The 23,276-nt window shown below is 37.7% G+C and overlaps 1 protein-coding gene across 3 annotated transcripts in view; it reads left to right on the plus strand.

Moving 5' to 3' along the window:
* The window catches only part of LOC149077254 (uncharacterized), a 247,059-nt gene extending 225,829 nt beyond the window's left edge, over positions 1-21,230 (plus strand). For all 3 annotated transcript variants that reach the window (XM_089245012.1, XM_089245011.1, XM_089245013.1), the window contains 5 exons: positions 1-281; positions 1,112-1,411; positions 7,419-9,727; positions 14,022-14,437; positions 20,298-21,230. The exon at positions 1-281 is cut by the window's left edge and continues 124 nt beyond it. In XM_089245012.1, the coding sequence (XP_089101138.1) occupies positions 1-281; positions 1,112-1,411; positions 7,419-9,727; positions 14,022-14,437; positions 20,298-20,674 (3,683 nt within the window). In that variant the 3' untranslated portion in view covers positions 20,675-21,230. The remainder of the gene's footprint in view (positions 282-1,111; positions 1,412-7,418; positions 9,728-14,021; positions 14,438-20,297) is intronic.
* Positions 21,231-23,276: the final 2,046 nt, after the last annotated feature.

Below are 23,276 nucleotides of genomic sequence, written 5' to 3' on the forward strand. Positions count from 1 at the left end.
GCAGCAACTCCCAACGAGACGTCAGCTGCATCGGTGTACCTTTCGCCGTCGTTCCGGACCTGTCCCTGGATAATGTCTTCCAACTGAATCTACTGAGGGCCGGCGTCGAAGTCCTACATGACCATACTTTCCAGATGACCAAGATCTCGTCACTGAGGATGATGCAGAACCAGTTGTCTCTCATCCACCCCAAAGCATTCCACGGCAGCGAATCGTCACTGACAACTATCGATCTCAGCTTCAACAAGCTATACAGACTTCCACAAGAATCGTTACAAAAAGTAAGAAACAAATTTCACTGGTGTGCTCTTTTTTTCTTCTTTTTTTTAAGCTTTTGTAATAAAAATACGATTAAAGTAATGAGAAACAAAATAGTGTCACCAGTTCGAAAATTTGGCAAATTATTGAAAAAGCAAAACTAAATGTTAGCATTTTCGACACTAGATGACGCTTTTCAATCTTTTAAGGGAAATATTCATATTTTAAGGAAAATTTTTGTTATAAAAAAAGGCTTTTAATGAATTTTTCTCCTGAATATTTTACAAGACCTTGGAACATTAATTACTTGAAATTCCACTCGATTCGTTAGTGATTGCACAATGTAGTTATGAGAGAGCTTCAATGGTTTCACTCAGTATAGTTCGACGACATGTGCTATCTATAAATCTTTACAACAAAAAAAATCTCATGATATCGACCCTCTTGTAAAAGCGAGGTTTAGAAAATACTCCCTGGGATCGAGAATTTAATCTACGAAATGGTTGTGCTCATTTGAGAAATCGAAGCATCCTTTTAAAGATTTAAATTTTGTTTGTCACTTAGAATCGATTAAAAAAAATACTTGGCCTTCATTATCTTGCTTGACTGCCTTCTCTATTATGCAACTTTTTGGTAAAAGTTTTTTTTAAGAAAACGGCGGAATTAAATGAAAACAATTTGGTTGATGAGTCCAAACTCGATACAATGAGCCACAAATTTTTTTTAGTAAATTATATACAGTATTCTGGTTTCTATAATGACGTGAATATATCAGTAAAGAGAATTTTTCACTCTTCAATCTTTCACTACTTCCACGTAATGGCACTTATTCTATATCTCTTTGTATTCTCAGTTGCATCATCTACAGTGGCTGAGTCTACACTCAAACGATATCGAAGAGTGGCCAAGCCTAACTCACAAGCCTAACCTGCGCAGTATTTTCCTCGGAGACAACCGCCTGTCCAAGCTGCAGAACGGAGCCTTCAGTCACCTGAAGAATCTGTCCTCTCTCAACCTGGATCAGAACTCGATCGTTGAAATCGGTGCTCAAGCTTTTCCAGCTTCACTCCAAAGCCTCTCTTTATCTAACAACCTCCTGAAACACGTGCCAACCAGCGCTATCCGCCATCTTGGTAACCTCACTTGGCTACAGGTGAGTCTACTTTTAATACGGAAAGGGCCAAAGAAGGTTTTACATTTTAACCATGATTGGGACCAGAACTGGAGAAGAGACAAAGGTAGCAGCAGTCGCCCCGGGTGGCTCGAGAACACGCATAATAGGGGAAGACATAAATAAGACATATAATAGGGAAAAATAGTTGCTTACAATATTATCAAACGTCAGATTTGCACCAATGTGTAATAAAAATCCTCTGCTAATCAGGAAATAGTCGAATTACTCAGATATCTCTCTATCAAGTTCATAGAATCTCAATTAGAATTAGGTCCCGACTTCATGACAAAAAACTAATCGAAGTGTTTGAATGGCTAATCCGATTATTTTCACCGGTGAAAAACCACTTATTTCAGCTGGAACGTCTATCCATTCTCGAACATACACCACTGTCAGAGACAAAAATGTCCACTGGTGAACAAAGTTAATATCAAGTACGCTGTGATACTTAGCTGGCTTCATTTTGTTGATGCACGATATTGCTTATAGATTCCATTTTTCAGCCCAACAAACAACGTTGCAACCAGTTCGTTAGAAATTCCTCAACGGAATGTTCACGAGATGCATGTAGTAGGCAGTATTCCATGCATTTACAAGTCTGGTGGAAGAAAACTCGCATTGAGCCACGGCTTGTATTTACTTTCCACACCGAGTACACAACATCGCTGCTAATTCACCCATCAATTGCATGATAATATACTGGAACAGCGCTGATAATGCAAGGAAAAACTGATTACATATAGATTAATCTCTATGTATCATAACTTCCCGAAACAACGCAATGCAAAATTTTAACATCGAGTACATACGTCAGTTCTCTCCTGAATAATTTTTTCCATTCCAAAAAGTTTCATTAACGATAAAATAAAATTCTATATACCGGGAGATCGATTTTATCATCTTTCTCACCACATCGAAAAATTCAGACGCACTACAGATTAGTCATGATTCATCGATATAGGAATTATCCAATCTAAACCATTTCGCAAACCCTCGTTCCCGTCATAAATCGAGAACAAAAGGGAGAATATCAGAAGAAATAGAAGCTACGAAATAATAGAGAACGTTTTACTAGTGCCAAAAAATAAGATTATGCACCAGAAAATACATCAACCATTATTACGTACGGTTTAACTTATATCTCTTGAGAACGGGCTCAAGAGCGTATACCATCATCGAAGCGGAAGAACAATTGACTCTCACACTCTCACTCACTCACTCTCTCTCTCTCTTCAATGTCTCTTAAATGAAATACGTTTCTTAAAATGCATCGATAATAGAAAATTATTTTTACTGGAATAAGAATCGAAAATATATGTGAGTATCGGGATGGAGTGGAGAGCAGCAAAAATGGGAATATCTCTTCCGGTATATTCCTTCTCTTTTCCGTGTGTGCTTCCAACTTTACCGGAAGAGAATCATTTCCGTTTTCCTACTTTTCTCCGGATTGCATGCGCGTGTATGTATGTGGGGGTGGGCTTCTCTCTCAATGCAAATTCAATAAATGTTCCATCGACTGAAAATTTATTTCCATTCCAACATGTGCTGCTGCAGGAGCTCCATATCCCCCCCCCCATCTTTCTTTCTTTTTTTCTCCCATTTAAAGGATTCTCAATTCATTTGAGCATTTTCCCATCGTTTACGATGATTGCTGTCCTCTCATTTTCACTTTTCACATCCTCGAAGAGAGTATTCATTCTCTCTCCTCCTCCTCATCTTATTCCAATTTTTATATATAAATCGCTATTTAATTTCAGTTCACTTAAAATAATCTTGTCTATTTCTTGATGCGTTCGATGCCATTCTCTCGAAAAGATTCTCGGGAAGGTAATTAGGGCTCTTTCCTCCTTCACCTTTTTTCTGATCTTTTGATTATATGTATGTATTTTGCTTGCTTTCCTCTCCGCAATGAGATGAGATGAGACAAGGCATCATTGATTGGTCGACGGATACGCATAAAATAATCGGGATGTGATCGGATTTTTCATCAGATTCTCGTTCTACCAGAATGGCTGCGGTAGATGCGTATCTTTAGGGTCGGAGAAAATTAGTTACATACTTTTCAAGAGATGATGTTTCTCATAAGTTAGCCAGTTTTCTCTTTCGTTTCGAGAATGAATTTATTAGAACTCTTCTGGGGGGGAGGGGGGGATAGAAATGGGAATTTTTGGGATATTGAAAATATTTTATGAACTTAAAAACGATGGTTCAATGGTAAAAATGGTTCAATTATCCCGACGGAGTCGTTCCGATATATTGATGTGTAATGAGATAACTTTATGAAATTTGTCGCCTTCGGTGTCAAGAGGATTTCAAATTATATATATAATATCCAGGAGCTAGTTTTGAAAGTTTATATTGGTTAATAGCAGAAAGTTTTTATTGTTTAAAAACTTTTTTTACAGATGCTTGAAGTTAGCAAATGCTTGTCATCCAGAGAACTGCAAGTTTCTAAAATACACACACAGAAATTTCGAGGGTGGTAGAGAACAGCACACTGAGCCATATTTATGTAAAAAGCAAGTCTTCGGAAACATTACTTAAGGTGACGTTCACTAGTGTTCCTGTTGATAATCAGTGCTTTTATTTAGAGGCGAATTTACAGTTTTGGCTCCTGTAGGCTTTTACACGATTTTTTGCTGCTCTTCTCCCATTCTAATGTACTTTTCTTGATTACTCTTTCTTCGAATTCGCCATCCTATGCTTTTTAACACGCTTAGTCTCCTTCCACTCTTTCAAGTACATCCGTGTCTCTAAATTACTCTTTTAATCACTTCCATGCTTACATACTTACATGCTTACATGTTACTCTCAAGGCTTTCTTTAGTCACTCATATGCTTGCACATGGTCTAGCTCACTCTTTTGGTAACTCACTGACATGGTTCTTTGGTTTATAAGTCACTCTTTTGATCATTTACGCCTTTACACGTGCTCTAAGTCAATCGTTTGGTCATACACATACTTTCACCACCTCCTCTAAGTCAATCTTTTGGTCAACTACATGCATGCACATGATCTAGGTCATTCACTTACCCGATCCCATGCCCTGTATGTTACTCTTTTGCATTCACGTGCTTGCAAACTCTCTAGGTCTAGGCTACTCTTTTGATCACTCACTAACCTAGTCCCTTGCTATCCGGGCAGAGGCTGATTATTGAGATTTAATCAAAATTTTGAATCGAGATTTATTGAGATTTAATCAGATTTTGCCGTCCTTTTCCCATTCTACTAACTTTCTTGGCCACTCATTCCTCAAATTTGCCTGGCCGCCCCGTTAACTTGCTGTCCTGTTCTATAGCCCGCTAAGCCCCTTTCCCCCGTAAATACGTAGTGAGCCACTGCTTTTATCTGCGGTTGCTTTTATCAAACCTACGGTTTACCAACACTCGGTGTTTCTAAAGGCACGTCTCTGTGTGTACCTATATTGAATATTCCGTGAAAGGAAAGGGAAACAAAATTGTCCAGCACTGTGGACGGAAGCTTTGTTTCTTCGTTTTTCGTCACAGTGGAGGCGCTGTATATATATTTTGCATATATTGTGTATTTAGACCATAGTTTCCCAAACTTTGCATTCCATCGCCCCTTCATCAACAATTTTCTTCGTCTCATTACCCCCAACTCAAGTGAACCCATAGGATCCAATATTAAGTCTGTAGCTTCTATCAACCCCCCGGACCATTCCATCGCCCATCAGGGGGCGATATTACCCACTTTGGGAAACATTGATTTACACAATTCTCAAATCTCTCCAACTTGAACATGCCAACTTCTTTTTCTTCTTATTTGCCCACCAGTCTTTTCCACACTTCTCTTGAAATCCCAGGCTGCAATCTCCGGCCCTTATATGCCACTGAGCGCACGTGCAATTTTTCTCCCTAGTCATTGGGTTCAGCTATTCATTTTTAGTCAAATGGTTTGTACGTTAAATCGAGTTGATAGCTGTCTTCATGGGGAGAACGACGCGAGTGATTTGATACTTGCGAGCACGGGGCAGGGAGAGCCACCGCTATAAATCTTTGCTAACTTTTTCCGACACAACTCAGATTCTTTTGAGGTAGCGGAAGTAAGTTGCTTGGCATCAGTCTGGGGTTGTGAGTGGTTCTATCTATCTAAAAGCATGTCTGAACACTCGCACTATGCGTTGTCTTTTATTGGTTTGTTGAGCTCAAGTACAATGTGAATGGGGTGACAGGTTGCAATAATTTACGAGACAAGCAAAGAAATTGCCAAGATGAACATTTTTTCGGTTTTGTCTGTACATCAATGAGACTTGTGTTTAGACTCCAGTATATTTTATGGTGAAGTCGGCTGCAATGCTATCACAGCCGGTGTCTAAGTGAAGGGAAGAAAAAGAGACGAAGAAAAGCCCAATTGAGGTGTTTTTATATATGACCTTAACGAGAAAAAACCGTGTATGCATGTGTAGACGTTCCTCAAAATGCATCCTCAAAGCAACAACTGCCATCTCCGTGTCAGTAATAATATTGGCATTGCGTTGATTGCAAAACATTTTAGTAAATGCAGTACATTCTGGTGTTTCGAGAGTATATTTCTGTAATAACAACCACTTCTGCTACGAAGTACATGTTGGAAGCAATGGACGTTTCGTACATCATGGATTCGAAAGTCCTCTGCTCAGGAAAATTCGTCCCAGTTTTCAGAGCACAAACCGCGTAATCTATCGTTTGGGTGACGTTCTCTCTGTCTCTCTCTCTCTCTCTCTCTCTCTCTCTCTCTCTCTCTCTCTCTTTATTTTAGTACCAAAATGGTTCTGATTGGTAATCTCTCTACCATCACGTGCAACATTTTTACGAAGGGTTTTGAAACACTTTCGTAAAATAAAGATTTACTTTGGTTTGTTTTCGTAGATTGATAATATTTGAATCCTGAAGTATGCAATAAGCACAACTATAGTCATCAAATAATGAGAATGGCTTTCGGAATTCTCCTTCAAAAAAAAAAATTCTAGTCTGTTGCGGGAAAATGCGAAGAAAAATTATGAGGTTACAGCATATATTTTGGCGCGATTCTAAGCTGAACAAAAACACCCAGTTTGGGGTGTGACTATAAAAAATTGACCGTTAAAATCTCCGTCGCTTTCGCACCTCACAACCAGACCGGTTTTTACTCGGGTTAGATCATAAATGGAAGAACATTGCGTCACTAGGACTAAAAGGAAGACGTCCTTAGTCATCTACATCTAAGACTTTTAGACAATTAAAAACTGTGAGTTTTGACTCTTTCATCTCAGCTCTACCTTTTCACATTTGCGTTATCATTTATCAATACAGAGTGAAATAAGTTTAAAGGATTTTTGTAAGAATATTGAACTAACGTTTTAAGTTTAGGTTTTTTTTCCTAATTTTAGAAGCGCACGGTATGTGTTCATACTGTATAATGTATATAAGCTTATGTTTCCTGCACTGCAAGATAAAAATATTTTATCCTAAAACATAAAGTGTGGCCAATATTTTTATTCTTGGACCATTTACTCTGTAATAAATTTTAATAACATACAGTTTTCAGTACATAGTTCAGTACATACAGTACAGTATGTACATATTCAGTACATACATGTACATACATACAGTTTTCAGAAAACATTTATTAAGTATTCTTTTGCACTTAGAGGTCAGAAAATATGAATAGGAACGGGTTTTGATATGAAAAGAATATTGTGTCATTATTGTTGGAGATAGGAAGTCAGCAGTTTTATAGAACTCTGGCCTATCCGACTTTTCTGTTATCCGTTCCGCCCTTCCGGCGGCCTGAGAGTCCAGAGTCCCTAGTTCCAGAGTATCATAGTAAGTATGCGAACAAGAGTACAGCAATAAGACAAAAAAACTAGTGAATTAATGTGTAACTAATGTAATGTGTTGTAGACTAAAAATTGGCAGCGAAAAGTTTTAACCAACATCATTTTTTTTCAAATACCATAATGTTAGTTTAATTTGTTAAATAAGTGTTTCTATTTCCTTTGTACAGCTTGGTGGGAACCTTTTCGAACAGATTCCCAAACCGCTAAACCTTCCAGTGAAGAATCTGCTCAAGTTGGACTTCAGCCACAACTTGCTCGTGATTATTCCGTCGGGCTTCATGAACAACTCAGGCGTGGTCATCACAAACCTGCACCTAGAATTCAATTACATTCGGACGATTAGCCGCGCCGCTTTCCAAGGTTTGGTGTTGGAGAGACTGTCTTTGTCCAACAACCGACTGACAACCATTCCGGATGGAGCTTTCGAGGGCCTCCAAGACACTCTGAAGGCTTTAGATCTCAGCTACAACCTGTTCGAAACGTTCCCCAAGTCCCTAAAAGATCTCAAAGCACTGAGCCATCTATTCATGCGGGGAAATTCTCTAAAAGATCTCGATCAGTACGATTTACAGAGCTGTAAATACGACCTGGAGGTACTAGACCTTTCGGGTAATCAGTTGATAAAAATTCCATGGGAAGCTCTGCACATAACGCAGAGGATATCCAGAATCAGTCTTCAAGACAACGCCATATCCGAGGTCACTGCCAATGACTTTCAGGAGTGGGGCCATTCTCTAACTGCTCTAAATCTAGCGAACAATAGGATAAGACATATATCTCCGAAAGCTTTCTTAGGGACCACGAAGCTCAGAGAACTGAGACTATCTTATAACCACCTGCTGTCTCTCGACACGGACATACTGAAACCAGTCAGAACAACTCTAGAAGTGCTCGAGATCGGTTCTCTAAATTCGCCTTCGATAAGAGCTCTGAATGGTTTCGAGAAGTTAAAGTGGCTGCAAGTGGACCACGACAACCTGCAAGAAATATCGAACGCCGCGCTAGACGGTGTACCCTGGTTGATACACTGTGATCTGGAGGGTAACAAACTGAAAAGTGTGCCCCTCCAGCTATTCCGGAGTAGTTTGCACACAAGACTCAATAGTGTAGTGCTAGCCAATAACGAAATCGAAGTAATCGAAGGCGACACTTTCCAAAAATTGCCTTTCATTACCAACATCGTTTTGTTCGGGAACAAACTGAAAATATTGAAAAGTCGGTCTTTCCGTGACATGGACATGCTCAACACCGTAATCCTGGCTAAAAACCAGATAGAGTCTATAGAGAAAGGGGCTTTCACAAATCTCCGCAGTTTATCCAACATTTTCATCCATGAGAACAAGTTGGTGAAGTTTTCCTTCGACTGCTTCAACGACGTCGGTGACACGAAAAATCCCGTCTTCCTGAACCTCTCCAACAACCAAATATCGCAGCTGATTCCCGTAGACTTCTCGAGGAACATGTCATCTTACATAAGGGTACGGAGTCTGGATCTGGGAAGTAACAGCATCACGACTGTTCAGAAAAACTTCCTGATGCCGGTTGGGAGCACCCTTCACTACCTCTTCCTATCCTCGAACCGCATCAGCCATATAACGAACTACACATTCATGGAGGTGCCTCAGCTCCAGGTACTGCACCTCGGTAACAACAGCATTCCAGAACTAAAAGCGGGTGCGTTCCAGCACAACGGCATGTTGCAGATACTCCACGTCGACCACAATAATCTCACCTCGATCGCGTCGGGGGCTTTCAGCAACCTCAGCTCGCTGAGGATACTCGACCTGAGTTACAACAACTTGATGTTCCTCCCGAATGACGTCTTCGTGGGTTGCAAGTTGGAGAGGATCAACCTCTCGAATAACAACATATTTCATCCACCTCTTCGGGCTCTGGCCCACATGCGCTCTACGTTAAGGTACCTGGATCTGTCTCACAATAGGATATCCTCGATCCCGATCAACGATCTGAACCACTTGCATAACCTCCTTAGTCTCAACCTTTCCTTCAACGAGTTGACCAGTTTACCCGACAACGTTTTCGGTAAACTAGTCTACTTGCTACACCTCGATCTGTCCCACAACACTCTGTGGAAGCTCGGAGACGAGCCTTTCAAACCTCTAGTGTCATTGCAGACCCTACTCCTGAAAGATGTCAACCTACCGTCGGTGCCGAGTCTTCCTCTACCATCTCTGAGAGTTTTGTGCATGTCGTACAATTTCCTGTACAACATATCTGATCTATCGTTCGTTCACGTCAAGGAGCTCCGTTACCTTGATCTGTCACACAATTATTTGAACGAGGTGCCCCAGCACCTCTGGCAGTACGTGAGCAGGCTCACCTACCTGGACATCTCTTACAATCCTATTCAGGTTCTTTCTACCAACTGCTTCAAGAAATTGGAGAGGTTGAAGACGTTGGACATGCGGGGATTGGATTTGAAGCAACTCGACACAAGAATTCTCTACAACTTGAGGTAAAATGATCTCTTGCATTTTGTACTTTGTGTTTTGAAATATTAAATAGCTTGTCTGAAATCAAGAATAATTACTGTGTAATCATCCATTTAACTCAGAGGTGCATAACCTTCGGTCCAACAAAGGTTATGCACCTTTGGTTCCGAAAAATACCTATGCTAACCATATTTCTTTCATAAAAATATGGATATCGCCAAAAAATGTTGTCAAGACACGTAAAGTTGCCAGTTACAGCCATAAAAACAGTCAAAACAAGTAGAGTTGCCATTCAAAGCCAAAAAATTGTCAAAGGCAAGTAAAATTGCCAATTACAGCCAAAACAATTGTGAACGCATTAATTTATAAGTCATGAAAATGTTATCGTTCCTTGATTTAAAAAATTAAAGTAGGCCTCCTTGAAAATAACGGAAGAAATGTGACATTTCACAAAGTTGTTATGACCAAAATTATATGGAAATGTTCTGTAAAATACGGGTCATATGGTCTCTTACTAATATACAAGTTTCTGGCCAACGATCGTCAGAATTACCGCATATCTAGCCCGCGGACTGTAAAGCTTGTGCACCCTCTGATTTAACTGAACAATCACTCATTTAACTGAAATTTAGCGTGTTTCGTATTCGAGAAATGCTTCCTTAATCGAAGACGCTCATTCTTATCATGGGGGATTGAACCCAGGTCCTTGCGATGCGGGTCCATCACGATGCCTTCGCGACCGCACAGCAGCTCTCCCGATAGACTAATTTAATGGCTTTGCGTAAAAAAAAGAGAAACATTTATCTCGTTTTTGCCGCTAAAGTTATCTCCATATTTTCTTATATCTACCGCAATACGCTACACTAGGCTCGAATAGGCTAGAAATGAAATGAAAAACTTTTCAAAATTTCCTACAATAAAAGAATAGAAAAGAACGCAATAGAAAAGTGTGAAAAAAAATGAATGCAAAAAAAAAATGATGTAAAAAAAGAGACGGAAAATGTGAATAAAAGTGAAAAAAATAGTGTAATTTTTTTTTTCAATGTAAAAAATTTTAAAAAATATAAAAATTTGAAAAAATGGTGTGAAAACTTTAAAAAAAAAGTGAAAAAAATTGTTGATACACCGAGAATCGACTGCTTTTACAAGAAGACACTAGTATCGATTGTTAAGGGAGAATTCTAGGTTATGGTGTCACAGGGAGTTTTTCTCTAATTGGGTTGTTAATAAATAGAATAGCTTACCCTCTGGAGGTAATACGATTAAATAGTTTAATCGTCTTATCAAACCCAAAAGGTAATCCATTTTCTATTTTTCTATTTTCCTCTGGAGGTAGTAAATTCTAATCCAATTGACACATTTAAGAAGAAATACAATAAGTTTGTTGGGATAAATCGAGAAGTTAGCTATCCAAACTTAGAAAAAGACAACCATAAGTATGGGCACAATACAACAATGGGCACATTGTATAATATTTCATCTTGTATATATATATTGTTTGTAACTGCATTTTTAATTGGGTTTTATTTATTTTTGAAATATATGACATCTATATTTTCGTTACGGGCAACTTTTTCTCAGCTACCTCGTTGGGCATTTTGCCTGTTGTGGTGTTGCATTTGTGTTTGTATAAATTAACTTTTATATTTGTAGTTAAAAAGTTATGCAAGTAACTCGTATCTCTATGCAAAATTTCATTGAAGATAAATTCAAGTGGATTTTCAGGGAACGTTTAAAAATACTGAAAAATGCTGGTCAACTGGTTTCCGATTTAACTTGTTCATTCTTGAGTATTTTTCTTGTAACAGCTGATCACGGAATATACAAAAAGAAACACACACGAATAATGTATTTCATTAATTTTATTATTCTTACCTCCGTCAGTTTCGATATACAGTTGAGTTCGGTTATAACATAACCCGTTGGTGATTCCAGAGGTGTATGTTATAACCGACGTCTATATTATAAGCGATGTCTTGGAATCTGCCGAATGAGCTGTTGTATATATGCGTACAATTCATAATTGAGATTTTCGAGACAAAATAAGATTATGGGAACACAAAAGTAAATTGGAAACGAGAGAAAAAAAAGGCGTTCCGAAAAATACTTTTAAGACAGCGCATTTACTAATAATAAAATCGGGGATGCCCCGAGAAACGAGCGGACATACAAACAGGACATACGGTCGCACTGTGTAGGGGGCTCACCGATAAATTTCTTGTTAAACGGGGGGTCGAGGTTCAAAATGTTTCGAATAATTTTTTATCTTAAGAAAGTCTTTTGCGTATGTTATAACCACAGTGTATGTTGACAGTGTTGAATGCTTGGTCTCATTTTCAAAAAGGTCTCTTCGCGTTCTCCTAAAGTCATTCTTCCGCTTTTTCGAGGCTTAGTTCGTCCTGGACTGGAGTATGCTGTAAGGTTTTGGAGACCATACCTACAGAGGGACATAGACTTGGTTGAAGGGGTGCAGAGAAGAGCTACGCGTGTCCTTATTGGCACACGGGGCTTGAGGTATGAAGAGAGACTTCATTTTTTGAATATGTTTACACTGGATGAACGCAGGTGTCGAGGAGATATGATCGAAGTGTTCAAAATTTTCAATGGGATGGATAGGATGGACCATGAACTTTTAGTACACCGCCAATCGACTGCTTTTACAAGGGGACACCAGTATCGATTGGTGAGGGACAATGCAAGGTTATGGTGTCGCAGGGAATTTTTCTCCAATAGGGTTGTTAATAAATGGAATAGCTTACCCCCGGAGGTAGTAAATTGTAACACAATTGACACGTTTAAAAAGAAATACGATAAACATGTTGGGGTAAATCGAGAAGCTATCCATTCTTAGAATAAGACAACCATAAGTATTCTTTATGGGCATTGTATAATATTTTATCATGTGTATATATTGTTTGTAATTTGTGTTAATTGCATTTTTAATTGGGTTGCTGTATTTTTGAAACATATGACAACCATATTTTTATGGGCATCTTTTTATCAGCCACCTCGTTGGGCATTTTGCCTGTTGTGGCGTTGCATTTGTATTTGTATTTGTATAAAGCTCGGTATGTAATAACTAGGCCTGGGGTCCGATTAACCTTGGATCGATTGTTAATCGCAGTTAAAAACTCTAGTTGTTAATCGACTGGATCAATCCGATCAAAAATTCGATTACAATTTTTCTTGAAAGTTTATAATTTAACTTAATTTATTTGACTAAACCGATTAAATACCTTTAATTATGTTCCTATACAAAGCATTTCAGATAAGCGGCCGTATTTAAAAATATTTGAATCAACATTTTGATCAAATTTTTCGACATGAGGAAACACGAGTCGATTCAACGAAAACTAGTGATGATTTATAAAATTACTAATTAAAAAAATTTGCAAGATCCAAGTTAAGAAATTCCAGGATATGACAAGCATGTTCAGCCTACCGTCTCCCTTATACCAGCCAGAGATATAAATGTACAAATTTTCACTTTTGGGTTTATCAGCTGGTTGAATCACTTATTTTGCTATCTAAGTTTTTGCAGAAACGCAAAAGTGAATCCTCTATTGAAACACATTTTAGAAGAACTTCCATAGAATAACATGGGTAGAGTAAACATTTAAAAAGTCGTTTTCCAAGTTCTAGAAATTTGCACATTCATGTTTCTTTCAAAGGGGAGGGGGAGATATTAAATAGCTTCAAGCGGACGGCCTTTATTTCTTAATCTGTTTCTACATTTGTTTGCATCCATTTAGTTGATAGATGTATAAAATGAATAGAATATATTTTCATAGCATCGATTAATATTCTATAGTTACCAACACTACCTTTGCTATGAATGAATAGAATTTGAAAGTATTCGATTTCAATTCGATTAATCGATCAAAATTTTCTGATTAACCAATTAAAAACTTTTGATTAACCAATTAAAAACTTTTGATTAGCCAATTAAAAACTTTTGATTAGCCAATTAAAAACTTTTGATTAGCCAATTAAAAACTTTTGATTAGCCAATTAAAAATTTTTGATTACCCAGTTAAAAATTTTAATCGATTAACCAGTAAAAAAAAATTCAATCGCTTAACCAGTTGAAATTTCCAATCGATTAACCAGTTAAAAATTTTAGTCGATTCCCAGCGCTAGTGATAACAGAGGTTAAAATGTATTGAATTGAATGGGACAACAATCTGGAATTACGGAACCGTATGTTATATCCGTGGTATCTAATAAGTGTACTCGACTGTAATTATACTGAAGAATATTAAAGAGATATTGAGTGCAGTCAAATATCGAATTTAGATTTCTTTCTCTCTTTTGTAGGTACTTGACAGGCTTCAAGACGAATACATACGCCAACCTTCGCTCGTTTCGACTCCACGACCTGCTGTCGAAATCGAGCTGCCTGCGCCACGTGGTGGTGGAAGTGGAAGAAACCAACTTATCCCACCAGCTTCAATGGACGTTCGGGACGAAACTCCGGGAGCTGACCATCACGGGACGCAACCTGCAGTACATCATACCGGACGCGTTCCTGGGGCTGCAAACGCACGAATTGATATTGAGGATAACATCCACGAGCATAAGTCGCTTGCCCAAGGGTCTTTTGAAATATCTGGCCGATGTCAGGTACTTAACACTCGACCTCAGAGGAAATTTGCTGACGTCGATAGACGAAGAAGTGCTCAGTCCTCCGAACAAAATTAAGTCGGAGGTGCTTATGACTCAACATATATCAGGTTTGTATGAATAGCACAACTTCTTAAATGCGTGTCCATACGCGTGCCCGTTAACACTCGATCTTTTGCAGAGTGTTTAATAGCATGTGAGGTGTTATTAAATCAAATGCATCAGGGCTATGCGGTTTCAAACCATGTAGAAGGCTCCACATTCCACTCAGTTCGTACAAGGCGACCTTTACGGTCACGGACGCAATATTTCTTACAAATGCAATTGGAATAAATTCAATCCAGTTCTCTGTATTTTCTTTCCTCTCTCCTCACCATCACGTTTTGTTTTATAGTAACCCTATGAACCGAAGTTGACATTTTCCGTCTCGTTTTTTCCATGCTCCTGTTAGTGGTGTGGCTTTTTTCCCCACATGCAATGTATCTTTCTACTATATACATGTAAGAGCGAAAAAAAAAACAGATACGGTGAGGGTGAAAGAGAAATCTACTGCACACTGTCTTATCTACTTATCTATTTTTCATTTTCTGTTCATTTTTTTTCTTTCTTGTCTTCTACTTTTTTTCTTTCCTCCTTCTTCTTTCTCTTTCTAACGCGAGGTTAGGTTATGACAAGGTTACCAGATTTATCGCCGATTTGTGGAATTGAGATCATCCAAATTTTTTGCCAAAAGCTTTTACGCGAAAGGGTTAACACACGTCGCTGACTGGAATTCAGCTTGCCTAAGCATACACTGAACCTTACGTTGTGGCATCTCCATGCCACAAAAAATATTAAACCACACCTGTACCTCATCCTCCAAAAAAAACACCTCTAACGAATTGGTGCTTGTCGGAATGTGCCGTGTGTATGTTTTGCATCATCATTAAATTTGCTTCTGAGGAATTCCTGTCCTGTTTTCTCCATTTCAAGTGCCGCCATCTGTCTCTCGAATTAGGAAGTGAAAAACTTGGCAGTTTATTTCGCCGGTATCATGTACTATGCAGGTTATTTTAAATTTTCTAGGCCGGATTTCTCTTTCTGAAGACACTTCTTCGAATGTGAGATCTGCTCACATTAGCACCTTGAAGTAGGAAAACTAGATAATTAACTTGATCGAACCACGGCGTCTCTTTCATAGATGTCTTTTCTATACGTATTTAAAAAATTCTATTCTGATCACAGCCAAGAGATCCATGGGAGCGTCGTGGAAATTCCATTAAACGTTTAGGTCCTTATGGCACCTTGCCTTTGTTTGTCTCGACGTAGTAATAAATGTATGGGAAACAATGTGTTTTAGCAGATTAGAATATGATCAAAGTCGGCCTATGCAATTGCTTAGGGATGAATGAATATGTCGAGGTAGAAAATGGTGTATGTGTTCAAGACAATCATGTGTGATATTTTTGTTTGTTAGGTGTAGAGAGAAATTTATTATTGAAATGGGATGACCATACATCCCGTATTTTACAGGGCCATAACAGATTTTCTTCCATATTGACAGAAGACGCATCTTATTAGAACCGCAGATAATGTTATCAATCGGTTATTACTTTCACAAAGAATGGAACGGAACGGATTGATATCATAACATGGGACAAAATTCGTTTATAGTAATTACGACTTTAGTTTATGTTGAAAATTTTTTTCCGTCGAAAGTTTTTTTCTTTTCTTTTTTTTTTTTTTTGCATATTTTGAACTTAGGTTGAACCAGACTCATTATTTTCCCTATAAGTTATCGCTATCAATCTGTAAAACTAAATAAGAGGTCAGAAGGGTTACCAATTGACTAAAATTTCTGTACTCAGCTTACTGTTCTAATCGGCCGTAATATCCGCTATGGTCCAGGTGCGTATAGCACTTTTTTTGCTATTTCTTTTCTATAGTGAAGGTTTGTTTAGGGTTAGAAAGAGTCATCCTCTTCGATTCTCCGTCAGTTTCTCTCCACTGACCACATTCACAGTTCCTCGACTGGAAGACTTTCACAAGGGAATCATCTATGGAACTTACCGTAAATTATAAAACGCATCATGTAATTTGTGGGATACATATGAATTGCAATTCAGTTCCAACTTCTTACAGAATAAAACCCAATATTGGGAAATCCTGTAATGATTGGTGAAATAAAAGAAGTTTACGATATACAGGGTGTCCTGTAAATGCAGATGCAGCCTTCATTTTATCAACCGTCTGTCGTAGAGGTACAGTTTCAATTTAAAAAATGTCCCAAACGCGTTCAAAAATTACCCTTCACCAGTGTTTTGAGAGTGCAGTGCGTAACAAAACAAAAAACAAATCTTAATTTTTATGTGAAATATTCGCTGAGATATTCGAATTCAAGAATCGGAGAAAAAGTTGGGAAATGCTAGCATAAATGAGGGAAAGTAGCGTTGTTCGTTAGTTTTTGCTGCGCTTTCATAACTGTTCTCCGATTTTCGAATTAAAATATCTTAGCGAATATTGCACTTAAAAACATAGAATTTTTTGCAACATAGATACAGGGCAACAACTCTTTAATTGGAAGTTAGAGGACAAGGGGCCCGTATAAGAATTCAGATTTTTTTTTATTTTGTGACACGCTGTATTTTCATTCTCAAAACCAGTACAGGGTAATTTTATTTTTGGACGCTTTTTGAGCATTTTCTAAATTGCAATCATACATCTACGACGGACGGTCGATAAGACAAAAGACCGCATTAGCACTTACAGGACACCCTGTATACAAGCTTTAACGATCTTCTTTTTGGTCGCGGCGTATTCACCGGAAATTACGGAAGTATTTACGGTAATGATACGCAAAAATCGGTGATTAGTTTTTCTTGAGCAAGACCCCTTGAGCAAGTTCATCGTCTCTCTCAGGATTAATCTCGAACCGATTGTTTTTCATAGTTCTAAACATGGAAATTTGAGGTCATGATCAAATGGCACAATATTTGAAAATAGATTTTCATTACCCAAAAACTAAAGAATATTTTATATTCAGGAAATGAGAATTCCCATGCATTAGCTAATAACATCCATTTCTGATGGGACGAAATACAAAACGATTTTTTTTTTCATTTTAATATCGTCATCTCTAAAGTTGGTTGTCATATCAGTGGCATTATTAACCGCAAAATGTGGTTTTATTACAATATCTTTATTCCAAGATTTCATTAAAATGAAACTAAACGAGGAAATATTGATAAACTGAACGATACCGATGTCCCAAATCACAACCACGGATATTCAAATCCTCTCTTTAAAAGTATCATGATGATCATGTATTACTTCTTATAATGTGAACTGCGAAGGAACTTGAAATTCCAAATTAAAGTCATTCGAAATCGATTTGGATAAGTTAGTTTTCCGATTATGATGGAGTTGGAAAAGCTTGTCTCTCGTCTGTCTTGTCTTGGAAAGTTTTTTAAAAGGAATTTGCATTTTAAATATTCTTTTCATGAATTTCTTAGTGGTCGCGTGGAATGTCTCTTGAACAACGCTCAAAGCGAGTACTGTACGTACCTCGGCATACATAGTCGTCATTTGCCTAATGCGATTACGTACTTTATATATGTATCCTTATCCTTCTTTTTACTGGTATTCAAACTCGATCATATTTGATTAAGTATCGTCAAAAGGATGATGATGATGATGTTACGTTCATTAGAGATATATTATCGTCTGAACCTCATTTGAAATATACTGGAATGATTATTGTTGTTAAGAAATGATCAAATTGTGTTGGAATGTCTCGGAGATTGATTTTGTACTACCGAATATGAGCGTTCATGTACTTTGGGAAATAATGATGGTCGTATTCGGATGCAAACATGCTCATCTTAACATAATTTCTCGTCAAACTGAAATAGAAATACTTGTTCCCATTTAATTTTAATGGGCGTGTTGTTTTGGATGTTGTGAGTTGCCATTCAGATTTATTTATTTTTTAATGCTATGACTGGGGTTAAGCTATGTTAAGATAATGAAGATCTTGTCCTGATTTTACTGATGCAAAATTCAGCCATTTGCTCAGGTCCCCGAATTTGAACAATCTACTATGTACTGAGCATAAGAACTCAGAGTAAAATCATAAAAAAAATCAAGAAACAGGTAGAGCGAACAATATTTTATTCTCATTCAAAATATCTTCAAATGATATGCAATGGCCTCATCGTTATTATTATACGCTTTCGAAACAAGTAGAGAAAGCTTTTTCTGGAAGCTGTCTCAATGAGTCCAGCACAACTAGAATAACGTCGGCATCTTCATTAAATTTTCTGCAACAAGGCCTCTTCAACTTCGGAAACAGCCAAAAATCGCATGATGCGATACACGGACTGTAGGAGGGTTTTGACATGATTTTTTTAATATTGCATATATTAAGGTATTGCTAAACAGAAGTAGCGACATGCGCACGACCGTTATCGTGATGCAGCGTCGAATTTATAATCAGTAGTTCACTACGTCGTCTCGATATGTTCTGTCGCATTTTTCAAAACTGAAGCATAATACAGGATGGTTATAAATAAACTTACACTACTGAGTCGTAAGTAGCGCCCATTCTGATGGAGGTATTTTGGTTAAACTTGGTATACGGGATATATATAAACCATGGGAAAAGAAAGATTCGATAATAAAAAAATTCAATTTTTTACCACCAGGTGAAAAAAATGGAATTTTTTTGTAGTTACCTTTTTCCCATGGTCTAAATAACGTATTTACCAAATTTCAAAGAAATTGTTCCTTATCAAATTTTTAGGGTGCCAGTCGCATCGTATTATAGTCACAATAGTGGGTGTTATGTTAAATGTGATAAACCGAAAATAATACATAATCGCCGGTTATTATGGGTAATTACCAATCATGTCAGTAAGTTTGATAAATTCCATTGCATTTGTCACTTTTACTGACGATTTTGCATACTTCCCACACACACACAGACAAATAGAGTTGGAAAATTTGATAAATACGAAAGAAATTGTGCACAAATATCACTTCACTTCACCAACTTAACAGTTTTGCCCGTATGTCATACGTGCACTGCGCATATTGCGCCATAAATATTAAATGAAATTCAAATATGTGTGAAAGGTAGGAAAAAATAATTACGTATTTTTTTAAACTTCTTTCTTCATGTTGTTATCTTCTTTCGTATTTATTAACGTCTGAGAACATAACCACAGCCAACTCAACACGAGGCCAATGAAGCTAGAGATCACGTGACTTTATCGGTCCGACGTAAGCAGAATATATTCCCTACGAATATGAATATATTTTCTCTTCGACTATATAAACATATCCCCTACGTCCAAAACCAGCACATAAACCGGAATGTCATGCGACCGGTCAAATCGAGTCGGCCATGTTGGCCTTGAATTGAGTCGGCCGTGACATAACCGACATTGCCGATAGAATTCTTCATCCTAGACCGAAGTTTGAGAATAATGTCCGAAAAATCTAAAAAATCGATTGATGATTTATCATATGTAACCAATACGAGCTGGGTATTATACATAACCGCCGGTAAAATGGATAAATTTAGGGACATTTTATTAAACTTACCAAAATGATCGGGGAATATGCATGGCCGCCTGGCAGTCCAATGGTTAGGGAGCTAGCTTCAGACTGTGCAGGTATGTGTTCGTATCCCGGGTCGGGCATGAATGTCTACAAACACTAATAAATTCTCTGGACATATCGTAACGATCTCTTGGGAACACGTGCTGGCCACGTTATAAAAAATTTAAAATTGTGGAGTATTTACCATAACAATGGCACTGATTGGAATTAGGATTTGTCACCTCTTTCAGCGCTTCAAGTTATGAAAATATGGTGCAACCGTATCACTTACAGATGAATGACCTTATATGTAAAAATAAATTTTATTCAAAAAACATCAAAACTTCACAACACAATGTACAGATGCATTTCTTTTTGTCTCCCATCCAGGTGGTGTCCTCCTCGAAAACAATCCCTGGATCTGCAGCTGCAGTATAGTCTGGCTCGGCAACTGGATACGCCGCTGGATGCGCGAGACTCTCCGCGTGCAGATGCTGCACTTTGACGGATTCCTCTACGCCCAGAACCTGGCCAGGAGAGCGGTATGTACTCGTCCCGGCACGGAACAGACTGTACCGATCGTCGACCTGGACCCGGCCGAATTTGGCTGCGTCCCCGAAGACGCCGAGAACCACTCCACCAGGTCGTGCGTCCACTCCAATCTAGCCTATGCTCTCGCCGCAGCCGTGTTGGCAGTCTGGTATCCAAACGCCTTGAACTCCATAGGTGTCACTGCGAGTAACATGCTTGCAACTGGGGTCTCGTAGCCAATTAAAAAATGTATATATACATTTATATATTGAATAGAGCTATTATATAAAATTGAAGAATCTGTAAAGACTTCAAAAAAAAAAGAAAAATAGGCAGCGGCATCTTGAAGCTTGCAGCTTATTGCGCGACATTCGATTAGAAACAAAAAGAAATTACGTATAAAAACGCATATCTCTTATATCTCGTTGTACGGAAAATGGTGGCCAAGATTCGTATAATGCATACAGGGTGTTTCAGAAAGGAATCCTCATTGAAATGACATATCTAGTAAACTGTGACAGATAGAATGATGAAACAAGTAGCTCGTTCAATAGGCGGAACTGGAATTTAAAAAACGGCGATTTCTGAAATTAGTCACAAAATTTGGCTGATAGATAGCGCCACATTTCTTCAAACATGGGCTGTTACTCTTCCTCGCAGATATGAGACAAATCACACTGCAATGGATACGTATGCCTCACAGATGAGGCATACGTATCCATTGTAACTGATCAAGTAGATACAGCGTTTGAAGGCTCTTTTCTAAAAAATGATCTTCAAATAGCCCTACAGTCTTAAAATAAAACGATTGTGTTGCCATCTGCTAGTTAGAATTTTTATTAATGTCGCGACCGGTGTATTTAAAAAACTGCAGGCCTGCCCATCAAACGTACCATTTGCTCCATCTTTTTATCCATCACTGTTTCCAAATTATGTCATTTCAAAAGGAAATATTAGCTCTCTCTCCCTCTCTCTCTGGAACACCCCGTACACATTGGATGTTTCAAAAAGTGTGTGCGATACAAATAAAAATTCTATGGTTCATTCTAAAATTAAAGCAAAATATTAAAAAATGTCAAAAAAAGCAATTCAGCTATTATAGTTTCTCCTTCCATAAAATTAAAATTAATATAAAAATTTTCATATGCATTTAATCCACGAAATGCCAAAATTAGTAAAATTTGCTTATCTTTCTACCACGCCGATAGAGATTTATCTCATAAAAAAATTTGGATGACAATTTCTAGAAATATCAGCAGCTGAAATTATTGATTTCTTCCTTCCCCTACTTTCAGTATTATTTCGAGACACTTGTCACTTGAAAATGGCAGAAATCAATGATTTCGATTATCGATATTTCGGTAAAGAAAAATTTAATATCAACGGAACAGCTATAGTACAAAACCCCTTTTAACATTGTTTTGATTTGGCGAAGAAATAATGATTGCGATCAATCGCTAGCAGCAAAAAAAAAGGGGGGATGGCATGTATAAGAGAAAACGGATGAAAAACAATGATAGTGTTGTGGTTCATTTTTTTCGCCAATAAGGAAGAGAACGAATCGAACTACGAATCGCCAAAACAAAGTTGCCAACCAACAAAAAAAACAGGGATTATACATTGTAAATTTTCCATCTTGTGATATTTTAGTACGTAAAAAATAGTGAAAATCAATAATGACTACTACCGATATCTCGATGAATATTAATTTACATAATGCTCCAAGCCATAGTTTCCCAACCTTTTTTGTCCCATCGCCCTTTTCTTCAGAAATGTTTTTCTCCCATCGCCCCCCTCCCCAACGAAATCTAACCCATAGAATCCTATATTACACCCGCAGCTTCTACCACCCCGTGGAACATTCCATCGCCCCTAGGGGGCATTAACGCCTACGTTGAAAATCACTGCTCTAAGCGAAGAAAATGCCAGACCTCTGTAGCATTATGGCAGAGCACTCACCCGGACTGCGAGGGACGGGGAGTTCAATTCCCCGCAGAGGCATGTGAATTTTCTTTTCGAATTTCTTCATCTCCACTTGGTATCCAGTCTATTGTACTTTTTATAAACAGCAGAGATTGAGATCGTTCCTCTCTGAATATTAATTAAAATATCAACGGAACAGCTATTGTTGTATAAACCCTTTTCGATGATGTTTGATTTGGCGACAAAATGAAGATGCGATCAATCGCCAACAGGAAAAGAAAAGGATGTCACGTAAATGAAAATGGACGAAAACTCAATGATAGTGCGGTTCTAACCACCAGTAGGAAGAAAACAACAAACCTAGAAATTGCAAGAAAGAAAGAAATTGCCAAAATAAAGTCACCAACCAACGTAAAAAAATAAAGCTATACGTACAGCTGTTTCATTGAGAGCCATTTTAGCACGTAAAACAGAGTAAAAATCAATCATTTCAATCACCGATATCTCGGTGAATTTTGATTTAAATATTAAGTAGTGAGTTATTTCTACAATATATAAAAGGGAAAATTTTAATAATTGACATTTTTTTTCAATTGAAGAGGGAATCGATACAAAATTTACACTTTTAAATTTTTCTAAATTTTAAATTTCAATCGGGTTAAAATATTACATCTTAATTTCCCAATTTTAAATATCCTTTTTCATATTTATTTTAGAATGAACTACCATTTTCTTATTCGTTTCGGACACTCCTTCGCGAAACACCCGGTACACATATAATATGGTATAATTTAATGCCTATGGTATTATTTCAAGCTTGTCGACGTCGTTACTCTGGACATTGAAGATATAGTTTGTGTGAGTACGAGTGATACCATGATATCTATATTATATGTACGGTATTTTCCTGAAATT

The sequence above is a fragment of the Pholcus phalangioides genome, unplaced genomic scaffold, assembly GCF_987345545.1.
Source record: "Pholcus phalangioides strain wild (caught in Gottingen) unplaced genomic scaffold, Ppha-v1.0 ptg000015l_1, whole genome shotgun sequence".
Taxonomy (NCBI): domain Eukaryota; kingdom Metazoa; phylum Arthropoda; class Arachnida; order Araneae; family Pholcidae; genus Pholcus; species Pholcus phalangioides.